This window comes from Bacillus rossius, chromosome 1 (genome assembly GCF_032445375.1).
Source record: "Bacillus rossius redtenbacheri isolate Brsri chromosome 1, Brsri_v3, whole genome shotgun sequence".
In the NCBI taxonomy this organism is placed as follows: domain Eukaryota; kingdom Metazoa; phylum Arthropoda; class Insecta; order Phasmatodea; family Bacillidae; genus Bacillus; species Bacillus rossius.
In genome coordinates this window covers 93,397,013-93,423,682 of record NC_086330.1, presented here as the reverse complement: position 1 = coordinate 93,423,682, position 26,670 = coordinate 93,397,013, and the positions used below count along the sequence as shown (strand labels likewise).

The 26,670-nt window shown below is 41.5% G+C and overlaps 1 protein-coding gene across 2 annotated transcripts in view; it reads right to left on the bottom strand.

Annotated features, from left to right (window-relative positions):
• LOC134540202 (brefeldin A-inhibited guanine nucleotide-exchange protein 1) overlaps nucleotides 1-26,670 on the bottom strand; it is a 289,907-nt gene that overhangs the window by 135,630 nt on the left and 127,607 nt on the right. For both annotated transcript variants that reach the window (XM_063382784.1, XM_063382793.1), the window contains exon 19: nucleotides 17,787-17,914. In XM_063382784.1, coding sequence (XP_063238854.1) covers nucleotides 17,787-17,914 — 128 coding nt within the window. The remainder of the gene's footprint in view (nucleotides 1-17,786; nucleotides 17,915-26,670) is intronic.

The following is a 26,670-nucleotide window of genomic DNA, read 5'->3' as shown; positions in this document are numbered from 1 at the left end:
CCAAAGTACTGCTGGCAGACCCAACTAAAGAGATTCTGGTAGAAGGGGACATCCAGCTGCCCCTAAAAACGAGGGCAGGAGTACACCCCACACTCTTCATAGTAACCAATCAAATTGAGGAGGGGGTCATCCTCGGCCAGCCCTGGCTACAAGAGCAAAGATGCATCCTAGACTATACCACAAGGAGAGCACACTTTGGCAGCAAGGGCAGAACCACGGAGCATTGGCTAGGACAAAATCCAGCCCAAGACCCAGGAGAAATTCCGATTAGGGACGTGAAGCATCAGCTGGAGCCTCCCCAAGCTGAGCAACTACTGCGAACCCTCAACCTACACCAAGGGGTCTTCTCCGAAAACGGACCTCTTCATCAGACTAAGACCACAGCCCATGAGATTCATTTGAGCTCCGAGCAACCCATATATGAACGACCAGGGAAGCCATCTTTGGAAAAAAGAAAGATCATCGACCAACAAATAAGAGAGATGAAGCAACAGAGAATTGTGGAGCCAGCAAATTCTCCTTACAACGCACGCATTGTGTTGGCACCTAAACACAACGGAGAACTGAGGTTCTGCGTGGACTACCGCCCTCTGAACAAATTGACGTACAGCGCCGCGCCCCCAGTGGTGGATATCGGCCACACCCTCAGAGAGTTGGGAGATGCCTGCATCTTCTCTAGGCTCGATCTCAGATCAGGGTACTGGCAAATACCCGTCGTGGCTGAACATCGGAAATACACGGCTTTCACAACCCCGAACGGGGAGAGTCTGCAGTTCCGAGTAATGCCATTCGGGCTGAAGAACGCCCCCTGCACGTTCCAACGCCTAATGGCAACTGAAGTGCTGGCTGGAGAAGTAGCAACATTTTGTGTAGCATACATGGATGACATCATTGTGTTTTCCCGGACCTGGGAAGAACACCTGGGACATCTCAAACAAGTTTTAGAACGGTTAGAGATGCACAACTTAACATGTCGAATGGAGAAGTGTGAATTCGGGATGTCACAGATCAACTACCTGGGACATGTCGTCACCTCGGAGGGGAACCAGCCCCAACCGGAAAAAATCAGAGCAATCCAAGAAGCAGAGGCCCCAAGGAACCCGAAGCAATTGAAAAGCTTCCTGGGCACCTGTGGATGGCTGAGGGACTACGTGCCAAACATGGCAGAAGTCACAAGCCCCCTACTCACGCTCCTCCGAAAGGGACAAAAGTGGGAGTGGACCACTGAAAGGGAACAAGCCTTCCAAGCAACCAAGAGTTTGTTTGTAAATTTACCCACTCTGCACAGACCCACAGCAGGCCAACGAATGATACTACAAACTGATGCCAGCCTCAAGGGACTCGGGGCTGTACTGTATCAGCAGGGAGGTGCAGGGCAGAGGCTAATAATAGGGTATGCCTCCACAACCCTCAATGATGCCGAGACCAGGTATCATAGCAATGAACTAGAGTGCCTGGCTATCGTTTGGGCTATCAAGCGATACAGATATTACCTGGAAGATGCACCCTTCACCCTTCGAACAGATAATCAGGCCCTCACATGGCTTCACCGACTGAAAGACAGCAAGGCAAAGCTCGCTAGATGGGCCATACTACTAGGGGAATTCGACTTCGAAGTCGAACACTGCCCAGGCAAGCACAATGAGCTCCCGGACGCACTGTCGAGATTCCCTATCACCTCTCACCGGGAAGACCAAGCAGAAGAGGAGTCGGAGAGAATATTTCCCCCAAGTCAGAAGCCACTGCAGAAAGGAGGGACCGAACTACGTCTCCAGACAATCACGGGCGGAAATGAAAGGGACCAGTTTCTCAGAAGCCAACAGAATGACCCGGGTGTGAGGAACCTGCTTGCCCAGTACCCGGAACATTACCAGGAAAAAGATGGGGCAATCTGGACTCGCACCTCCCCACAACGCAAAAACTGGAAACTATGGGTCCCCCCATCATACCGGGAATCCCTAATATACCAGATGCACGATCACGACCAGGCAGGGCATCCAGGGATCCAAGGAACAGTAGACGCTATAGCCGAACGGTATTGGTGGCATGGGATCACGAGGCAGGTCAGGGAGCACGTGAACCAGTGCACTATCTGCACTCAAGCAAAGGCACACCCACCCCAGAAAGCACCAATGTACCCTAGGCATCCTAGGGTGGCCTGGGACACCATAGCCCTGGACCTAATGGGTCCCTACCCACGGACCAAACGGGGCAAGCAATATATACTCGTGATAACTGACCTGTTCTCAAGATGGGTCGAAGGTTTCCCCCTAGCCAAGGCTGAGGCAAAACACATTATCGCGGTAATGGAAGATGAGGTCTTCTCAAGATGGGGATACCCGAGGAGGGTTCTCACAGATAACGGGGCCCAATTCACGGGGAGAATGTGGGAAAAGGCCTGCAGGAAATGGGATGTGGAGAAGTGGACCACCCCTACCTATCACCCACAAGCAAACCCCACAGAGCGCAGAAACCAGGAGATAAAGAAGGGAATTTGACTCCGGATCAACAATGATCATTCCACATGGGACAAGCACCTCCTAACCATCCTCTTTACACTAAGAAGGCGGCAAAACGAAGCCACTGGAATGTCCCCAAGCAAGCTGCTTCTCGGAAAAAATCTCAAGCGCCCCGGGGAATGGAGGTGGACGGAGCAACCACCAGCAGGGGAACCTCCAGAAGGCACTTCCCAGGAGAGACAGGAGCAAGCGCATAGGAACCAAGAAAGATACATCCGACAAAAATACCAGAAGCTGGAAGAAGGAAAACCTCGAATAAGAGAGGGGGACCTAGTATGGATACGGAGTCACCCCATAAGCAACAAAAGCAGACAGGTATGCGCATCCTTCGCACCCAAGTGGGAAGGTCCCACAACCCTCCACCGCCTACATAACAATACAGGGTGGGTGGTAGATGGCAAGGGGAAACTCAGGAAGATACCCCTAAAACAAATAAAAAAGGCAATCATTTTGGACGGACACCAAAGTCCGGTAGCCCACATCGACAACGATGAACAAGACGTCTTCAGAGGTTTCGAGGCCAGATACCCGGCAGAGCAGAAAAACCAAGTTCAGCACCAAAGCCAGGTCAAATATCAGGAGTTCCAGGTGGATCTCCTGGATGACCCCATTCCAGACCCCCACCCCGAGGTCACCACCCACAGGCCAAATACGGCCCCCCTAATACCATGCAACCCAGCAGACTCGACCTGCCCGTCACCCAAGGTCCAGCAAGGGCAGCCGAAAACACTGGAACCCGCGGAGATCCCTTCCCAGGCCGACCAGGCGGCTAAGGATCTCCCAACCCCGTCCAGCACAGCAGCCGAGGGGAAGGCGGTGGGGCAGTCGACTCCATCCGCCAGGACGGCTGGCAGCCAGGACATCACAGCACCCTTCCCAGAGGGGCCAGTACAACCCCAGGACCAGCTCCCAAGGGCGAGCCGCAGTAGCAGCCTGCCTAACCAGGAGGCAGATCCAGCCCCTGGAGTACATGCCATCTTGCCAGCATGGCGCCGGCCCACCAGCGCCCAGCCGCCGCCTCCAAGACGAGGGCAGCCCTGGAGGTCCTGCCGAGCCAGCGTGGAGGACCGACCCGGTCGCTACCGGGTAGATCACCCCAAGCGAGACCAGATGCCAAAGTGAGAGTGCGCGAATGGCCATTTTGCAAGAGGGGTGAGGCCGTGACCCTCACCACCTTAGGAGCTTCGACAAGCTACCTACTTAGGTTAAGCGAGTCACGCCAGCCCTGTGTGCGGGAACAGGAAAACTGACTAGAGTAGGCCTCAAGCAAACAAGCTGTTGAAAGACTCTCACCTATGGACATTGTATTGATATTTTCATGTATATAACGTAAGAGCCAAGCAAGAGGCTCCCCTAAAATGTGAATGTAAATAAGGGTACCATGTCTGTTCATTTGTCAATACTTAGCAGCCTCCCCTAGGAACATGTATATAGTATGAGAATGACCCAAAAGTGCATTAGGGATAACCTAACCACGACGAAGGAACAAGTAGACCAAGTAAATGTATATACAAATAGGGCGGAACCAACCCAGCATTAAAGATTGCAAACTTTGGTAGGGCATGACATTTTTGCAGCACCAAAAAGACATTCAAAGTACAATTAATGGTGCTGCCAGGGCTCTGGTTCCATAGCTTAAGTAGGGTCGCATCTCATCTAGTCATAAGTATTGGATATTGTACGTCAAGCTCCAAGCCTTGAGCCCCCTTGTCTTTTGGAGCACTTAAACATAAAAAGTCTCCACCCGATCATCATTCCAGAAGGAGGAATTGTGTCACACCTCATCCACTAGCACCAACCCAACCTGAGGGCCACTCTCTGCCTCACCCTATCCCCAACTCCAAGAAGACGAAGCAGGAAGGATGGCATCAACCCGACAGCAAGAAGGAAGGAGGGACCACCAGGAGGATCCGGCCTGCACACGTGGAAAGTGGCTGCCGCCTTTTCAAGGTGGGGGGGGTTTGACGTGCGACGTGCCGCGCACGTCTGTAATCTCGAAGCCGTCAGCCCCTTCCTTCCTAAACACGTGTGCGGGCCGCGCCAGATGGCCATCACGGCTGTCACCGCCCGGCCACGCTCGCGTCGCCCGTTGCCAGGGCGACGACTCCCGCGTCTCTGGTTGCCCGGAGCAACCAGGCCGAGCGCCGGCGGAGCTGGCCGACACCCCCTGACCAGCCGCTACCTCCCGCCTACCCCCTCTCCCACCAGGCCGGCCGAGTGCGCGCGCAGCCTCTTCCCTCCACACCCTCCTCCACCCCGACCGGCCGCCACCCCGCCTACCCCTCTCCCCCCAGGCCAGCATTTTGCGCACGGCACTACTGCTGCCTGGAATTCCGGGAAGCGGCCGGCAATTCCCGGAATCCCTCGCCCTCCGACGTCACACCCAGGCCCTCAGGATGGGTATAAAAGGGCCAGCCCTTGGCCCAGGAAGGCAGTTGGTGTCCCAGTGGCACCACGGCCGCCGAGGTCTCTCTCTCACCGTGCCACCACTACAAGAGGACTCCGGGACTCGAACCCGTCTACGTGAGGACCGAGAGCAGATAGGGAGAGGAATTCGCCGAGGTGTGAGTGTTATCGTTCGAGCCAGGACCTGCCTAGTTACAGGCCGTAGCTAGTAATACAGTGTCAGTATATGTAGCCTGTAGGGGAGAGGCTGCGACTCCCAGAGCTAGCGAATAAAGTTTGTGCTACGAGCATACCGAGCTTTTCATTCGGGAGAGGGAGAGCCCACCAAGTCACCCACCGCCTGCCAGCCGACCAGCTCGCCAGACTGCCCTCGACCCAGGGAAGAGCGGCCACTTCAGCGATCACCGGAGCCGCCAGACTCTCTGTGGGTAAGCAACCAGCAACCCATGTCGTATTTCTATCGAGGGCAGGGGGCTAAGCAGACCCTGAGGCCTTTACCGAACGGCAGTGCCTTACCCCCCTCCAACCCACGGCCAATACCCGTGGAGGGAGATTCATCAGTCCCCGCCCTGTGGGTATACACGAAGGCTCGGGACCGAGCAGCAGCAGCCCGCCGACAGAAGACCGTTGGTCCCCGCCAGACGGAGGTCTTCTTCCCGGCCCCCACCCGGGTCAACCCGAGTTCATCCCCTCCCCCTAAAGGGATAACGTTGGAGAAGAACCGCCTCTCCACCATATCACTCGGCGGCTCTGACGCCCATCTACAAGGCCTGCCTAGGTGGGGCTACCCCCCTGAACTCATACGACCATTCCCCCCTACCCCACCAAGGAATCTCCATTGACCCGGCATAGATAGCACCACTAGCAACCCCCATAGGCAGCCACAATTGGAGCAGGGGACACCCCAATTAGAGAGTGTCACGCGACAGTAGTAACGTAAACAAAATAAAGTTTACACTATTCGCTTTACTTTTATTGTTCCGTCTGTACTTGTCTCACGGTTCGCTATAAAATGGAGCGCTAATGAGCGGGAAATGCTTGGCATAAAACGGGAAAATAATGCATTAAAACTATAGGGAAAATGACGGTGCCAGTAAAAAAATACGTTAATTACGCAAATTCGTATATCTGGGGTACGTAAAAATGAGGTTCTACTGTAATCACAGTAAACTGATATGTTCCATTACGAAGACACCTAAAGATAGGTTACGCAGTGATATTATCGTAAAAATTATCAATATACATTTTCGGGAAATATTACATTCCCGAATAATTTCGGGAAAAATTCATTCCCGAAATTTGCCGAAAAATTGGGATTCCGCCCAGCTCTAGTTTTAATATGTAAATATAAGCTTATTCATTCACTAATTAAAAAATACACAATTAAAAAAAATAATATTTTTCACAAAATAGATAGCATATAACGGTTCGTTATATAAAAAAAATTTAAAAAAAGAGATGTTAGCGCCAATTGCAGTTTTTGTTTTATTTTTTAAAATAGAATGCTGCACAGAAGAATCCAATCACTTTCGATAATTTTCTTCATTCAACTCGTACATTTGCCTGTCGAGATTGCTCGCAGCTCGGGCGATGAGGATTAACGACAAATAATGTAGGTTAAGTCCTTCAGTAACATTTTACTGTAAGTACACGAAATCAGTGCGGCCTCAAACACGGCCACATCCAGAGAAAATGAATTTCGCCATGAGCCAGAAGGCGACGTCTGCAGCCGCAATTTCTAGTTAAAAGTGTCCAAAAAGTTCCAAAACAACAAATAATTAATTTAACCTCTTCGGCATGGCTCTAGCTAACGACGTTAAATTTATCCTCCTCAAAATTCCTACATATTTGGAGAGAAGCCACCGAACGCGCCCTCCTGGTGCAGCGATCGACAGACGATTAGTAAAGTCATGCCACCTTCTTCATCACGCAGGAAGGAGAAGTCACATGACCTCACTGACCAATCACGCACTCTCTCACACACAATTCAAATCACAAGCCAATAACAGTACACAACATAAGCACTGAAAACCATTTCCCATACATACAGCGTGTATCAAAATACATGTTACAACGCTTGAGGGTAGAAAGCTCTTATTATTTGCAACCATTTTTGCCAATAAACATTGCCGGAAACGCGTAGTTAAGCTCCTGTAGCCTCAGAAAGAGTCAGCGTAGGCAACCCGTTGGGCTTTGTGCGATACAGACGATGCTGTGGTGAATTACGTGTTTACGATGCCGGGCAGCGCTCGAGAGGACTGTACGATGTCAAATGCTGACCCCCGCCCCTTTTTACTTCCGTTGGTGGCGCCCTCACCTCTTTTCTTCCGTTCGTGCTGTGCCATAGCACTGCGCAGCGTGACATCGCAGTGTCGCAGTGTGTTTTGATATAACTGGTGGTCTGTCGTTGACTGTTCTGTCGTACAAGCTAACTCGTGGTGTCATTTCTTTTGCTGTGGTTCTGAAAAGGGCGACGTTTTAGTGGAGCTCAATGGAGTACACGTTTAGTGAGTACACGGAATTGCTGCTTGTTTACGGGGAAGCTAGACAAAATGGACGAGCTGCCGTCGTCTGTACGAAGAACGATATCCGGGTCGTAGGATTCCAGCTCACACCATGTTTGCAAGACTTATTCAGCGAACGCGTGATACTGGTACATGTGCCGTCACAAGACCAAATGCTGGTGCTCCACGCAGGGTTCGTACTCCCAGTTTTAAAGAAGATGTACTTCAGAGATTTGAGGAGAGTCCGGATACAAGCACAAGGGCAGAAGGTTCCGATATGGACGCTGACAAAATGGCTGTTTGGCGAGTTCTTCATGAGCAACTCTTGTACCCATACCACCTTCAAAAAGTGCAACACATGGGTCCGGCGGAATATCCTCTTCGCATGACCTTTTCTCGTTGGTACATTCGAAGAGTATTGAGGAACACTGAGTTAGCGGTTTTATTCAGCGATGAAGCCAAGTTCACTCAAGACGCTATTTTCAATTCGCACAACAGTCATGTTTCGAATGATGTCAATCCACATGCTACGCGTGTTACAGCTTGCCAGGAACGTTTTTCAGTTATTGTGTGGGCCGGTATTGTTGACGGCGTACTCATCGGGCCTTTTTTCCTTCCGCCACGACTTACCGGCGCCGGATACCTCCAATTCCTACAGAACGAACTACCAGGTTTTCTTGAAGAGGTTCCATTGCATGTCCGACGTGTGATGTGGTACCAACATGACGGGGCACCACCTCATTTTTCCCTGCAAGTGCGAGAGTATTTAAACCAAACATTTCCAAACCGATGGATCGGACGAGCGGGCCCTGTCGCATGGCCGCCAAGGTCACCGGACCTAACCCCGTTAGATTTCTTTCTGTGGGGTTACGTAAAAGGGTTTATCTACGCTACGCCAGTAGAAACGGTAGAAGAGCTTACACAGCGAATCATTGAAGCATTCGAAATCATAAGGTAAACTCCACACATGCTCCAGCGTTTCCGTGAAAACATGATTCGCCGTTGCCACCTCTGTGTCGCTCAAGGTAGGCGTGTTTTTAAGCAAATGCTTTAGGCTGTCACGTTGTTAAAATGTATGCAACAATTTCAATGTTGTGAAACAAAGTCGAAGCTGTGATTGATTTCAGAGTGAAATTAAAATCTGTGCTACGATTAAAAAGGTTATTTCTCTACTCGAATGCCCGCACATCCACAACATAACACTCTACAACAGGTTGCCTACGCTGACTCTTTCTGGGGCTACAGGGGCTTAACTACGCGTTTCCTGCAACATGTTTATTGGCAAAAATGGTTGCAAATAATAAGAGCTTTCTACCCTCAAGCATTGTAACATGAATTTTGATACACCCTGTATAGAAAGGGACTTCAAAATTCTCCGTCCCTTCTTAATTTTATCAAAAACGTCTGAACTTGGTTTCCCAAGCCCCGAAGAGATATTGTTTTTGTCTCTTTCTTGGTGGGGAATCACCGTTTCTATCTCACTCACACTCATAGGTCTCATATACCTGTCTATTTCTAATACATCCCACATCAAGTCCATTGATCTAGAATATTATGTAACAGCCCATTCTGAATAAAAACGTAACATATCACTATAGTACCATATTAAAATCAAAATAAATACTGTAGAAAACATTCATACACAGTGTTAGACAAATATAATTAGTAAACAAAGTTTAAAAGTTTTCTTGAAAACCCTAAATAAGTGATCAGACAATTATGTAACACGTTAATGAACGTTAACAACAGCAATCCTAATACAAATTACTTGACAAAATTAAAATTATTTAGAAAAAAATTGGTTGTCTGTAAAGTCGGTTTACGGACAATAGTTTAACGTGACGTCATAACAAAACGTTGATGAAATGATTGCATACTTTTATGAATAAAATTGAATCATTTTTATTTTAATAATAAAAGAACAAATACTTGAAATTATAATAGTAATCAGATTTTTAAAATGCACGAATAATTAACCTTTATTGACGAAATTGTTGTAATAAGCAATGAAAAACCACATTAACTTTTCACTTCACTTTATAAACAGTCGACTAAACAGTTCACATGTAAATGACTTGTAATTAATTTTAAACACTGGCATTTAGCTATAAAGTTTAAATATAATTATGAAAAAGTTTTCATATAAATAAACTGTAATCAAATATCTATCAATTATATAAATCACCATAATTTTTTAGTTAATTGTAACATAACCTATTATTACTGCACTCGCCGACAGCGTAACGGAACACAGCGTAATGGAACAATGAGCGTAACGGGACACAGAGTAACGGAACAATGAGCGTAATGGGACACTTTTTCGTGCGTGCAGCCGGCGTTCATCGATTTATTAGACGTTGTCACGTCAAAAACCTGAAAAAGTAGGCCAAAACAGGCAAAAATCCTGTACAACGACTTATTTGTGAACAATTACATAAAAAATAGTAATGATTTAAAATGTCTGTTAAAATACAAAGTACATTCTTAAAACACACAGCCAGTGCAAATATCAACCCTTAAATACATAAAAACGGTAAAATATTCTTAGCGAGACTTTTTAAGAAATGTTTACATGTATGAAAACAGTTTAAAAGAAAAATATTTAGCTAGGAGGGCAGGGTCCTTGCAAGGTTACAAGCAATGTATTTCACGCTGTTTTGCAAAAAATTTCTGGATCAATATGCAGAGAACAGGGTGTCTACCAGATCTAGTAAATGAAATTCCCTGATTTTTCCAGGTTTTCCAGGTATAAAACGGAATTTTTCCAGGTTTTCTGTAACACAATTACGACATTCCACGAAACCTTTGAATATATATACTGTATAGAAGTCGCGAGCGGACAGGATTTACTCTACGTTTTTCAAGAGCGTAAAATGAGCAGCTTGGGAACTTCGCCGCTGCAGTGCGCTGCCGTAACGCCTTGTATCGTCTTAGGTTGTTATTTGCACGTTAGAGCGCAGCACTGTCACCCGCTGTCATTCCCCCCTCCACCCTTTTTTAACAAGCGTCAGCGACAAAACCGGTTTGTTCATTCCCCTGATTCCCACCTTTCCGGCTGCCTTAGGGCGAGGTTACACGGGAGTCTTAATATTTTACCGAATGCAACAAAAAATATCAACAGGTAATTATATTTATATATTTTTAAATTTATCCTGGCCTTAATTTTCTTAAAACTGAGATAGGTACTCTCGCTCAAAAAATAATAAAAAATAAGTTTAAGAAATTTTACTGTGCATGTTGTTTGAATTCCCGATTTGTAAAAAAATATTGAGCAATATGAAAACTCATTCCATTTCTGCTGATAATGCTGTATAAACAAGTGAGAAAATCCCGCGTTTTCTGGATACAAAATAGAGAAGATCAACAACACAGTCATTCGTTGACAGTAGACAATCGGTTTTAGAGCTGAACACACTTTTCAGCAACTACCGTGTAACCGTACACTTTCGCGTTTGTAAACGTGTTTACTTAAACATGTTCACCTGAAGTAGTTCAAGTTCCCGTGTAATCGCGCCCTTATAAACATCTGCAGGTTTCTACCCCGCACGCTGTACGGAAATAACATACCATTATAAAGTATTTGAAAACACACCTACGGGACGGTCGCTCCACGCGCCAAGCTTTGACCATCGAGATAAAATTCTAGGGTGCTAGGGAACAATATGTAACGTCACAATTCGGTCACAATAGCGGAAGTCAGCAAGCTGACTGACTGTTTGTTTACATTTTTTCATTGTACATTTGTACATTTTTACTCTTTCAGCCCATGTAGCAGATTTCGGAACTATTAAATATGCTAGCATAGATGTGAAGTAGGAAGTTATTTTTTTCCCCCCTTTAGTGTAAGGTGTATATGGCAGTTCGTGATAACAGTTATACAACCTTTGGCGTGTGACTTCGGTTGTCGCTTCCCGTTTCGTGCTGGCCGAGAATATGACTTAGTTACTGACGTGATTCGCCTGCGGCGAATTTGTGTTATTTAATTGTTATTTGATTTTCTCGCCTGATCCGGTGTAAACAATATACATTAGCATGCCTGTCTATGGTATGATGGGAAACTGGTGTTTATTTATTTTTGGTATTTCGTTGATACATGAAAACGTTTGTGGGTGTTATTGACACAATAAATAGTGCATGGTAAATAAAATATCTACTAGTTGGGATTTTGTGGTGTTTATAGCAAAAACACACGGTGAATATCAAAACAAAATCGCCACGAATCACGTGAACTCTAAAGTTTCGTACGAATTATTTTTTATGACACGTGAATCTTCAAACATCTTACGTTATTATTTTCGTTGTTATAAACAAATGGGTCATCCCTATTACTATGTCCAATAATTACAGTAACAACTAATAATACTGCGAATGAGTGATTTAGCAGCTGTAATTTGTCATATTTGAAGTAAACCACTATCAGAAAAATTAAGATATTAAATGTCAACGCAAGCGTAGAACATATTGCAAACCCCCACGCACACTTACTACTTATACAAATATATTTAGTTGAAAAACAATGGTTCACTCATGTAGCGTCATCATATATATTATTGGTGTTTAAGTTTTTTCAGTTTACTATTTTCTTTCACATTTGTCTGAGATTTATCATGTGTCTGATTTATTTGTGGGTCAGCTTCTGAAATATGTTCATAATGGAGTGTCAAAGAACAAGGACTGGAAGCAGTCTCCTCTGTGTTGAAGCTTTGTTCAGTTAGTAGTGGGGATTTGCATGGTGTGAACATTCGAGGAACGACAAAATAATTTCATGACTTCTTAAGTTCATTTTTTAATTGGTTCACTTCAAAATGAACAGCGCATATCACACGGTTTCTAAGTTTGTTGTCTGATAGTTCCAGAAGTTTGTCGTTACCACTTTTCAAAATCCATTCAAGACATCTTAAAAAAAATGTCATTAGAACCTGTTTTTATCAATCAATATCAGTAACCACAGTGTACCTACTATGTCATTATTAAAATAACCTTATCAAGTAATACGTACATTAAAATATGCATACATTGAAGTAAATTACTGCTAAAAATATTATTCTGTCTCAACATTCAAGATTAAATATTACTTATGCGTAGTGTATTACTAGGTTGTGATGAAATTCTTTCAGTAGGTTATGAAAATAATCACATATTATTAAAACAAAAATAACCACATATTATTAAAACGAAAATAATTACACATTTACACGTTTGCAAGATTTTGGTGTTGAAAAACACATATATTGATGCGCCAAACGAAATAAGGGGAGAAAAAACCTATTTGTGTTGATATTTGAACCACGCCATTGTTCTCATTTCATTTACACTAACAATTTATTATAATAAAAATCCTAAAATGCAACATTAGCACAATCATTTTCCATTTTTACTACGGTCCTAACGTAATTATCATGACTGTTAAGTGTTTTTGTGTATTGGTAAATTTGAAGGTATGTCAACGTAATGGGAAAAACGCCGAACAATATTTTATATTTTCATGTTGGATAGGGCACACACTTAAGTGTTCGTTAAACTTGAGTGTCGCATAAACCTTTGTGTTTCTTACATGTGTACGGTTGAAAGTATAAATTTATTGTTTCAACTTTATACCTAATCGTGAATTTCAGCGTCACAAATTATTTAATATGCGCTATTTGACGTAAATTACATTGTAAAAATTTACATACACCATACGGCAGGGTCATCATGCGCAACTCATAACAGTTGTGTCTACAAGAGTCGTTTTGTTTTGTTTTGCAAGAATTTAATTTTCTCAATATAATAACACACTTCACGTGGAGGTGAACGAGAATAAAATATGTTAATAATTGTCTTGTGAAATCACAGAAAGTATAACTTTTCTCTAATAAATTATTGCTCGAGTAAATCCGTTTTCACATTATATCCCTATGAAGTTTAGTAAACCATAAAGTTTTAACGGTTTCAAAGGCTAAATTTCTTGAGGGCTTTCCTTTTTCAAAGAGAAAAAAAAAATTCTATTTACCAATTTAAGCATTTAACTGTAGCGTCAGCATGCAGGGATTGATATTTTCACCTATCATAATCTTGGCAGTGAATTATAAGCTAAAAGCACCCTCCATTGTTATTCTTCGGAATTTTAATAAACCGTTAAAGTTATTTATTACCAACTTTTCAAGCTAGTGTTTTACGCTAAGCAATGAAACTAATATTTAGATTTTTTTTTTAATCATGTGAAATTATTTCGAATGATAGGAAAGGAATATAGTAATCTAGGTACTTTCGAAAAAAATAGTCTTTAAACTTTTAGGGCATTATTCTATTTAAAGTTAACAGTAACTAACCATATAGTAGGTATTGTTATTAGCTTATAAACGCATCGATTTAATAACCACCCTGTTGTTTGTCATATACACACAATATTTCGATGTGTAAGAAAGTTATGCAAAATACACACTGCACCGGCAAAAATATCATGCATGAGACAAATAGGCGATCACCTCAGTTAGCTCTGTTAAAAGGACCGGGAAATGAAATGTGAATGAATAAAATATAAAATCAATAATAAAGGATAAAGTCTGAACCAGGCACTCATTATACTGACAACTACATATTTCAATAACGGACGTCATAGCTATTAATTTTTAAGAATAATATAGGGCTACGAATCACAAACCCAGTTAATGAGGGGGAAAATATAAACTGTTCAACAACAATCACATCTCAGTGATAATTAGAGTTTCAAAACACTTACGACTCTTATTTTAAATTGAAACAATGTTTATGTAAACTTAACCTCAGAACTACAATTAATCCGCGGGTTATTTTCTCTGTTTGGTTACCATAAATCTAAAGATATAATAATAATAATAGCCAAACTCCCCCCCCCCCCATTTTTCTTTTTTTTCCTTTCCTACTTGACGATGAAACTAAAACCAAAGAAATTTTTGCATATGCTTAGACTATAACCTCACGGAAGCACGTGTGTCGTAGTAAAAACAAACCATTTTAATCGTTGAGCGAACCTATTTTACTTTCATAATCACAACCTCTTGGTCCTTGAACTACACTTCTGAAATAGCCTAGTAATTAAAAAAATTTACGTCCTTGTCTTTCATTGGGAAACTGAACATAGATATACCCGTGGTACTGTTTCTCGTATTAAAACAACCAGTATAATCACATTTCTTGCCCATTCTGAAATTTGCCATCGTTCCTCGAAAACTAAGAACGAATACACTCAACCGCATCGCACCCGAAACCAAAATCTGAGGAAGGAACTGTGAAATGCTCGCCCTGGCGAAACATTCACTGCAGCTCAAGGTCGTTCAACGGGAGTTTGTGCGTCACAAAACTGTAGGGTTGAGAGGAGGGGTAGAGGGTGGGTGGAGGACAACGCGTGTTTGAGGGAGGGTGGGGTAGGGGTGTTTGAAGAGTTCGACACTTGTCCGCTAGGGACCACCACAAGTCGATGCCCTAGAGATGGTGGCGATTGCGGCGGTGAATTAACCAACTACCTCAAACCGTATTAGAAATTTTAACCTGGGCTGGCGACTTCTATACAGTATATATATTCAAAGACGAAACTGAAAAAAACTGCATAGCAGTACATTCACGGGTTTCAAAGTATTTCAACTCACCTAAATAAGTAAAAAAAAAATTACCTTCTACCAGACGAGGCCAAAGTGACTCATTTGATGACAAATATTTCACACACTTACTTTTGCAAAAACATTAGTAAAAAGAAGCTCCCATCAATTTTGCAGTGAATCAACTTTTGCGTCTATTGCACTTGCTTCAGACCGAGCCAAATCCAACACTCGAGCCTTCTTCAACTGCAATGCCTTGATCTCCTCTTCAACTCTTCTTTTTTCTGCCTTTTTCTTGTCTGTAGCTTCCTTTTCTTTTTGTTTTGTTTGCTGGGCTTCCTTACGCCTACAACTAGCATTTCTTACATACTGTAACATGGACTTGGTGATATCAACATGCTCTACACCTCCAGAACGTTGAACAAAGTCATACACTTGTCTTTGTGCAATCAGTGTTTCTTCCTGCAAGTTTTCAGTCAGCAGATTAGAATTCACTGAAAATCCTCTTTCCAATGATGCATTTCCATCACCATCCTCACAAACTTTAGAAGGCCTGTTTTGGCAACTAATGTATGTGCCTTAAGAATGAGCATCCACAAGTGATCAAGGCACCCATCTTCTCGAGAAAAAGACGAGAACAGTGCTTCAGAATCTTGCGAGGAACATACCAACTGATATGATCACTCAATGTTATCAGCTTCTTGTCCTGATAGCCACCTGTTTTGAAGACAACATTCTAAACTGTACTTCAAACACTGTTTCCTCACACCTGAATTTAAAGCCACAGACGGACATAAGCAGGAAATTCCCTTGGTAAGTTTGTACTTCAGGGACCTTTGGACAAGTCCTAACATCATTTTTCAGTAACAGGACAGACTTTTCTGGTACTTCCTCTTTCTTGATGGTATGGCATACTGCATAATCCAACTTGATATTGTTAGCAGTCAATAGATTTTCCTGGTTATCTACATCCAATCGAGATACATTGTGTTTCTCCTTAAAGCAATTCAGTACCTCTGCTTTCACAAACTTTCCTGCCAAAGCTAATACAATGTCTACCAGTGATTCATAGAGAAAAGGTGCAATAGGTGCTTCACTTTGGAACATTGTAAGAAACAATTCCAGCTCTGATGCCAAAGAGTGGAAGAATGTCAATTTTACTTCTAGAAGATTATCTTCAAGAGCATTTTTCATTACACTGAAAGAGACAGATGAAATAGAAACTTCACTAACAAATTTCTTCAGGTGGGGTAACTTTTTCATGGCATGCTCAGCAACCGCAGTATTCATCTGATTGCACAAAATTTCTTGGGAAAAATCTCTGATCCAGTTATTCTAATGTAATCTTCCCACCTTGCAGGTACGTGCTTAAACAAATAGTAACTGTGCCTCAAAAAACTAACTACGTCCCATTGTGTAGCAGAAATTCCAGTTTTGAAAGCACCATGGACCGTATGAAGCCCACAGCTACCAATTTCTAGCAATGATGGCGAATCTTCACCAAAAGTGTCTGTAATACGTATTTTCAAAGCTAACAAAAATGCCCAGTTTACGTTGAGGGCATCCATAAATACTTAAAATGAAATGCACCTGTCGGTATAATCTGAACGTGAGAAGCACATGCTGCAGCACGTCACGTCAGCAGGATAACAGGCCAGCTTGAACCAGTTTGTATCACGTGATTTGACGCCACTTCCGAATCCGATGGTAAATAAAAGAAAATGGACGTGGGAACTGTTCGATATTTGCCATTCAAAAATAAAAATGGGAGGGGATACACTTGATGCTATGTCAATGCAAGCGAATCAATAAACAAAAAAACGTATTGCCAACTACAACCTGCCAAACAAAAATTCCCTGATTTTTAAAAAAATTCCCTGATTTTTCCCTGATTACAATATTCCCTGATTTTTCCAGGTTTTCCAGGTTTTCCAGGGTCGGTAGACACCCTGAGAGTAGTAGGTTGTGGAAAATAAGGCGAACAGGAACTGAAATGAAAGGTTAATTGGTTGGTTAGGTTAAACTAGGTTACGTTAAGTTAGGTTAGCTGCATAGTTAAAAAAACAATTATTTTGTAATTTAAATAATTTAACAAACATTTTTCCTTCTAACTATTGTAGCTGACTTAACTTAACCAACCTTTCACTTTAGTAAAAATTTGTCTAATTTTCCATAAGTTGTTACATGACATGAAAAAAATTTTTTAGCGGGTTTCTTATTCTCCTTCTTACGATTTGAATTTGATATTTGTATTCAATATTAAATTGATATTCGTATCAGTATTTGATTTGAACAAAAACTCTGACATTCATACAGGCCTAGTTGTAAAGAATACCTTTTTATTCAGTTCCTGCATGAACTAATCGTGTTTCCTACTGAACTGCAGTGTACGAGCTTCACAATAATTACTAGTTATATAGTCCTAGGTTACTCAGGTTTATATTAAGGATGTTTCATGAATGTTTCATTACGTCCCTATACCAAACAGTGAACTACTCAAATATTTCAAGCTTTAAAATTAGGCTCGAGTCGACATTTTGATTACTCATGCACCCCTTGCCTTAATGCAGACAGTCAGTCACACATAAAGCACCTTTCAAGCTATTCCTGAGAAACATTGAAAACTTTCCATCCAAGAAGGTTGTCAAAGAACAGTCATATTATGGACCCTAAGGAAACTACTGAGAGTCGCATGGTGCCAGTGCACCACATGCTGCCCTTATGTGGGGAAACAATCTTACTAACAAACTGTATCACTGCTGGAGCTTGATGGTCGACCACAGCTGTAAGTTGAGGCTCACCTGACACAGAGCTTTGACAAAGTCAACTATGGCGTCACCGTCGAGCCTGGTGGAGCCGGTGAAGATCCTGTCGACTGCCACCACGACGCTCTGGGAGCTGGTCTCTCCGATTGACTCCTTCACGCTGGCTGAGAACAACAGATCACCATCAACAACCTCGGAAATCATGTACCGTGTTTTATCGCATAATCATCACACATTTTATACTAAAATCAAGTTAGAAAAGAAGGGGGCGGCATTTATGCAAAAACAAATTTTTTTGTTAGGTAAAGTTATTCATAAAAACAAAACCCATTCATGGAAAGTTAATTTATTTAAAAATTAAAAAAAAGTGGAGTACACAAAAAATTGCCAAAAAATTTATAATAATAAGTAGGGATTTGCGAATCCTTGATTTTCAGTTCGGTTCGAATCCGATTCAAATCCCTGGCAAAATTTGAGATATGAATCCGATTCCGAATATTATGCACAGAATAATTAAAAATAAATGATTAATTTAAAAATAATGTGTGTTCTCTTTTTTCTAACTGTAACTACTGGCAATTATTTATTACACTGAGAGTGAAATGTTTATAATTATGTAAACTTAATTAATAATAAACACTTTAAACTATGAAAACCAAAACACTTTCGATTCTCCAACTCAATCGAAATAAACTGCATGCCACAGGGAAATCTCACTTTTATAAACGTTTCAGCAAACCAAAACATTTTTTCTCCAATAAATAGCCAAGACTTTTTTTTTGTAGGTATTTAATTGTTTTTAGTTTATAGTTTGATATACGACGAAATTCGTAATTATAGTTTAAGCTCTTGAAATTTCGAAATTCTTTTAATGTCACTGTGTTAATTATTTAATTTACATATCTTTCTTTGATACATCATATTATAAATTCTTCCGTAATAGTAGACTAATTTTATTTTTCCCTGCTAGTATTTTTGAGCCGTATCAAATTAATTTATAACTTTTGTGAATATTCGTAATACTGTTCAAACCCATGTACATACAACGATTCTGGGTTCGGATAATTGTGGATTCGAACCGTACCCGAAAATTTTGGGTACTCACACATCCCTATTAATAAGTAATGCAACAAAAGCCTTTCTTCAAATTTAAATAGAAAAACAAAATCTGTGACCCGAACGCAAGCCACTTGAAGCTGTGACATGAACTAATGCGTAACTATCGTCGTAGTACACACTTCCCACGAAAGAGTGCGGGCTATCAAATGTAGTTAACTCGGCACTCGACAGAGAGAGCACGTTTCAAGAATCGGCGAGACATCAGTATCGATTTTCGACTACGGGAAGCAACATAACCAAACATGACTGATGCCAACTAGCGCTGGCTACATTTTTATAAGCGGTATACCGCGGCGACGCAGACAAACAGATAAAGGTTATAACGTTTAAAAACGTCTATAAAAGAAAATTTACACGTCAGACAACTTCGTATTTCCGTTAATTAAATATGTAAGCGTTTTATACGGAAAAAGATACCTACACAAAGCGCTTGGAATCTAATAGCGGGACCAAAAACATCATGCGACGTTTACGCGAGAGTTTTTTTATTCAAATTTTGACGTCCTAATCTATGGCTGCGATGATTATGTTCTTGCGACGATTATGAGATAAAACAGGGTACTTACAATCTTTAACCACCTGGGACAGTTCATGAACAACATTTCCTAAATGATGCTAACTACGAGAACTTGCAAATAATTTTTTCCCGCAATAAATACAGTTCTAAGTAGAGACAGGAAATTTTTGTATCTTACTATAGATGAAATTTTATTTTGATAATTTACACTATAAAAACTATTTTGCTGATTTCCTACATTAATTCTTTGTTTTAAATTATTTAATTAAAAATTTTGTTCATTGTAATACTTCTTTACAAAATACCTCACAACTGTTACACTTGTGTTACTTGAAAATGTTCAAATAATAAAAGAACAACCCTGCATTGAAGACTTTCAGTGAAATGATTCACCTCTATATTAAACAATCTAACAACATATACATACATATATTTATACTTTGCAGCTTTATTTTGATTTCACAAACACAAAGCATGCACCAATTCTGATGGAGTTATTTCCCTGTCTCCTGGTCAAAAGGTATATGGTTGACTAATAAGATAAAAACAAAACATACTGCACTGCCTTGCATTTTACTTTAGCATAAGTACAAAGCAAACCACAATACTGAACTATAGCAGCAACAAAGGTTCTTGGCATTCCCCCAATTGTACAAAACATGTCTACTTTCCAATGCTAAGTTTTTCAAAACAAGGTTCTCTAAACTAGTGTTAGTAACTAGCATAGGACTGGGCCGATACCACTTTTCACCGATTCCACCGATAGCGATTATTATGGGCCGATACTGCAGATACTTGATGCCGATACTAACCAAAGAAATGTTTGTGTTATGAAAGGATATTTTACTTATAAAGTATTTTTTAATTTCATATTATATTGACAGACTACCATCAAACGGTCAAAACACTTACTAACATGCATCTTACAATAACAATAAAACATACACAAATACTTTTTTTCCAGCCCACATGTTTAAACATTGCCCAATTTTGTTCACAATGCTATAAAAATATTAAAATTAAATTCTTATTATTTTTAATGTTATAAATATGACAAAATAATTACAATGTAAACCATTCTAAATGCTTCATATTAGGCTAGGTAAAAAAATTTTTTGCATACACTTCAAGCACTACTATCACTTGCCAGGTTTCAAGACACTGATGTTTTTATTCAGAAACACTAGCTGCCGTAGTTTCTCGGGATTAAGCGTACTTTGTTTCTTGATAGAAATTAAGCCAGCAGCACTAAAAAGTCGCTCTGATGCCACAGAACCAGCTGGTGAAGACAAATATTTCTGTGCAGCTTTGCATAACCTAGAATGTGGTGATGTCTTACAATATTGTAAAGGGTCTGAATTTATTGGTACAAGTAGCTCTGCCAAATACATTTCAACCTCAGTTTCTGGACACAGGTAAGTTGTTGCTGCTGGTTTTTTGGTTTTATTTATTATACTGGAGTATATTGAATGCATACCTTTAAATTTTTTGGATTCATGTTCAACTATAGATACAGTACATGGAGTGCTTGAGGGTGGTTGACATTCATATCCTCTGATCTCTGCTATCAAATCATGAGTTGCAGCAGTACATGCATCAGCTACTGTAAATACAGTTGTTTTGAACCTGGGGTCTAGAAGTGTTGCAATGGCGAACTTACTGTTGGTTTCAATGCTTTTGAAACGAGTGCACATTGAATTAATCATGTCTTTTTGAATCCCCTTCAGCCCTGAATTCTGTTCTGTCAGACAGGTTAGTTCTGACTTGATACCATTTACTGTTGGGATGACTTCTGCAATTGTCACATTTTCATTGCTGATATTAAGAGTAGCCATATAAAAACACTGAGAGTGCTCAGTGCTTGTTCCAAAAGAGACCATTCACTAGATGTCAACTCGGTGTGTAAATTTAGTTCCGGGATAAGCCATGTAATTGCACGCCGCTGCTCAATCAATCGCTCCAGCATAAGATAGGTACTGTTCCAACGACCTGGTTCATCTTGAATCAGACGATGGGTGGGCTCGTTATGATTTATCCGGAAATTTTTCAGCAGTTTTGATAAACTGATTGAGTGTTTGAAATGTGTAACAATTCGCCTGGCTTTTGCACAAGCATCGGACACATTTCTCTGGTTCATCAACGTTTCTTTAATAACTAGCTGTAGTGTATGAGCAGTGCAGGGAATGTGACTACAACTTGCCTGAGCAACACCATTTACCATGATAATTGCATTGTCTTTGACAACAACATGAACTTTGCCATTTATGTCCCACTGTTCAAAAGCTTCATTCAGCATTGTTGCAATACTGCCTGCAGTATGTTTTGCAAGTGAAAATGGCATTACTTCTAAGCAGAATGTCTGGTACACAAAACTGGTATCAATAAAATGGGCAGTCAATGAAATAAAATCTTCAAATGTGTGAGTAGACCACAAATCTGATGTCAAACTAATGTGTTCCACACTTGTAAAGTTAGCCTTTACTTTATTCTGTACTTGTTCGTACAGGTCAGGAATTACAGTTCTTGAGAAAGTTGTTCTGCATGGTATTTTATACCTGGGTTCTAGGTATGATATTAGGTCACAAAATCCCTCATTTTCTACAATACTAAAGGGAAGCATTTCACTGCAAATCATTCTGCCAATCAACTCGGTGATTTTTTATATGCTTTGACCTGCAAGTTGATAAAGGCATATTTTTCTCCAACATGTCACTGATTTTATGGAACTTATTTTTAAACTGGCTGTAAATTGGTATTGTTGTGGAGGTTAGTGGTGGTGGGATTAAAAAACTAGCACATTTATTTCCAGTATCAGAAAGTAGAGAAGAATCACTGCCAATAAAAAGTTCATTTTCACTAGTAACATTAATTTTTTTGGATACCACTGCTGCTAGTTCTGGTACTGGAGTCTGAAAATATTCAGGCGAAGGTGGTTGCTTTGTTTCCTTAAAACCATAATTTTCATTTCCCTGCCATGAATTGAGTCCAAGTGTTTTTTCATGTTTAATGTGGTGAATCCTCTTGACTTAACCCCACCTTGTGATATTTTTACATGGCAGAACATGCATTTAGCCTTGGTATCTTCATTTGATTGAAGAGTGAAGTACAGTAGAATCTCATTATAGCGAGCACGGTAATAGTGAGAACACTGCTATAACGAGGTATTTTTGAGGAATTTACGGCGTGATCGCTTGAAGCGCGCTTTGGTTATGTGTCTGCTTTATCTCCACCCCTCTCGCTCGCCACTAGACATCTTGCAGTTGACGCCTGTCACATTCTTCAGCCTTGCAGTCGCCACCTAAGTGCGTGGCTTTAAAAATAGAATCCCGTCCTTTCTTTCTTTTATCAAACTTCCGTCAGTTATCTGTGCCTGTGACTTCACAGTCACAGCATGACTGGCTGGCTTCAAGGTCAAGGTATGCTTGAGTCGAATAAACCAAGCCTTTGAATATACGCATTTCTTATTATTCAGAAAATAGACAAAATCAATTTTTTTCCCGCCATTAAACATAACAATGTGCACTTTTTTTTTAATATAAATGCTCTTAATTAATTTGTTGCAACATTTTCATTAACGAATAATAACATTGTTTATAACTATGTTAGGCCAAGAAAGTCAGAGCCGTCTTTATAATTGTTGCTATTTGATCGCGTTAATAATACACAAATATTTATAAACTTGTTTGGAATTATTTCAGTCGTGAAACGTTTACAAACACGTCACGTTATTTATTTTACTATCTGACAAATAGTAGGCACTACCGTATTTATTTCCGAATCGCTAGGACAGTTTTCTTGTAACTTTTGTTTCGGTCAGTTGTTGGGGTATCTGTCCAGGAAAGAGGTGGTGATGGTTTGAGTTTAATCCCAAATTTATTTTCTAAAAAAATTGACAGTTTTCTTTAAATGAAAAAAAGTATAGTTTTCCAGCGACTATTTCGTTTTAGGCGTACATGCGTTGCCGCACTCCTGCTTTTTTGTAAGGAATAAATCGTCGCGCTACACTAGCACCACCTGTTACTTACATCCCGAACCAACATGGCCAGCAGACAGCCCACGTCGACAATAGATAGCAGGACAATGCTGCGTCGGCCGCGGACCAAGTCGAGTATCGTTTGCGGGATGAGATGCTATACTTACGTGGCGTGGTAGGGTATTCTCGTTATTTTGACGCAATCGGTGATCGCATCCGTACTTGTGGGGTATCGTTTTAAAGAGAATTCACACATCTGCTCACAGAAATTAAGATTTCGTTAATATAACCTGTTATTTTCCAATTATACAGGTTTAAACACACTTTTTATGCTATTTTCGGTTTATTTTTATTTTTTGGGGGCCAAAATTTGTCCAATTCGGTTATAGCGAGGATCAAACCCGGAACCGTGACACCTCGCTATAACGGGACTCTAGTGTATTTCCAAACTTTACTTCTCTTCCCAGTCTTTAAAATATCACTTTAGGTTTAGATTTTAACAATTCAAGCTAACGTAAATACTAAATTGTAAACAAACACAACAACATAACATCAGCAAAGCCATAAATATATAAATAACATGGAGATGGGGAAAGCTACTCAGACGTTCTTCAGCAACTGTTTCTATGATCGCGAGTGCAATTTACTTTATCGCGAGCACTGGTAAACGTAACATGAGGCTGTCTTTGCTCCACAGTTGGCAATGAATATTATTTTATTTATTTATTCATTTTTTGTTCAGTGGATTCCATATGGAGTTAAGGGCTCCGGGATATAGAACAAGTAAAGTCAATTTTATACAGATAATACATATATACATACATACTGCATAAGTACAATTATTAAACATTATAGTATGCACGTCTCTATGGTTCTCGGGCTCCATTGTATTTTTAAAACAATCAAAACGACCGGTTTTCTTCAAAACAGTAGCGCTGTGGGAAGGAAACTTAGGGTAATAGTGCATAAATTACAAAATTAGGCAATTATTTTAAAAATTAGTTTTGACTTACAAAAAAACCACTTGTCTGAAATACTATTCCATAGTGATTTTTTTCTAACAAAAACAATATAACACAGTTTAAGAACTTGGACTGAGGTATCGGCGCGAAGTATCGGCAAATATTTTACAGATGCTGCGGATGCCGATACTCAGAATATCGGTCGATACTTAAGAATCGGAATCGGCATCGGCCCAGCCCTAAACTAGCATGCTTCATGATATTGCTATCTGATTTGACAAAGATACATTCACCCAATATAACTTAAAAATATTACACGTCCTAAATTATTAAGCCAATCCAAAAAACTGTACCTGAATTTTGGGAAGGATATTGAACTTCCAATTAATTTTTTTAAAGTAAATACAGTAGAATCCCGCTGATGCGACCCATCACGGTTTCCGGAAAAACGGACTTATAAACGGAATGGTCGCAATAGAGAATTCGGGCCAATTTTTACCACCCCCCCCCCCTTCCCCCCCTCCACACAACGCCAACCCACCACAAAAAAAAATAAATCCAAATACATAAAAATCGCCTTTATTCGCATAGATTTCATATTAAAATAGTCTATGGTGTAAAAAAGACAACCTTTTAAATTCATATTACAGTATTTAAATGTAGCACGATGTCTCCTGAAAAAAAAACGATACCCTAGAAAGCAATATTAGAGCTCCCGTTGCCGAGAAAAAAAAAATTTCAACACAGTGCAACGTGTCCATTAATGCCATATTTGTATAGAAAAATCAGACAATTTAGTGTTCAAATGATAACTTTTTATTAAAGGTTTATTATGTCTCTTGCGGGCTGTATTAGTGTGGCGTTTGAAATGTTGCGTCCTGTGACACAATAGCAATATGTACATGACGGGTGGTCTGGCGGTGCTAATCGCTCTGGTCCGTCCGGCTGACGTGCAGGAATCCGAGAAGTAGGGTAAGTATAGGAGGGGAGGGGTGTGGACGGGTAAGTGAGAGGAAGGAGAGCGGAGCTTCTGGCTGCGCACACATCTACTCGCCAGTCGCCACTGTCTGGCGACACAGACACTTGTATTTATTTACTGGCTGACGATGGAACGTAGCAAAGTAAATGTGTTTGCCGACTTGGGCAGGCAGTTAGTTGTTTAGGCACTAGGCCTGAGTGTCAATTAGGCATAGTCGGGCAGCGAAATTTTAGTTTTGGCGGGCTCGGGTGTATAATTGTCCAAACTTTTCAGGCTCGGGCAATCTTGGTCGGTCTTGAACACTACTTTATGACTGAGCAGTGAGCATGCACCGTAAGTACGCGCGCATGTGTGTGTTTGTATGTGTGTGTGTTTGTATATATGTGTGTGTGTGTGTGTGTGTGTGTGTGTGAGTCTGGCGACCAGTAGCATCGTTTAGCTAGCGAGAGTGTGACGGTAAATGTTGACCTTGACCACTTCCGCTTGCTGCAGGGCTCGCTCTCTTCTATTTCTGTCTCCCCCTACCACAAATATATTATATGGCAGGTCTCGCCCTCTTCACCTTGAGCCATAATTTTCATATTTTCCTGGCTCATATTTAGACTTAGGATAATTTAAATAAATATTTAAAGTATTTTTTCTGTAGCCTGTTACAGCCTATCAAAATTTTATCCCAGTATTTTACTCTCCTACTTAATTTTGTCTCCGGCCGTTTCATCCACGGGATCCCACATCATTCAGGTCCTAATTAAGCAGGCGCCTCATGTCTCCTCGCTCCTCTGCACGTACGCGAGTGAAATTTAGCGCCCCTTCAGTGTCCCGCGCACGTCCTGCCACTCTTGGCCGAAGCAACTTTGGTCAGGTTCGCCGGCACAGGTTACGGTCGGTCCTGACACGCCTCGGGAATCCTGTAGGCGGCCGTTCCCACTACGCAGCATTACCCCCACTTCCATTTTCCGCTCTATCCATTCCAGATCCTTCCATCTGGATAAACTCCCTCCCGGTCTCTATAACAGACCCCAGGCCGGCAAACGGACAGCTTGCGCCATCTCCGGGCGGCATGGCGAACTAAATTACCTTCTTTTAGGCGTCGGAGCGAGCGCTCTGGCGGCCGCGACCCTACTTAATCTAAGTTCCTTTCCTCCCCAACAGAGCTTGCACGAGTGGGCTCCATAGGGTACAAGCTTACGCTAGTTCCCCCCCCCCCCCCCCCAAGGGACTCTCGCGTACCAACACAGAGTCAGTTTTCCTGTTGTCCCCAACAGAGCGCTCTGCTAAGCACCTATGAGGCCCCTTTAAGTTAGGCCATTAGCCCTCTTCATATATTTTTTTTGGAGGGCGGAGCAAGTACTCTGCCTGGAAGAGAGAGA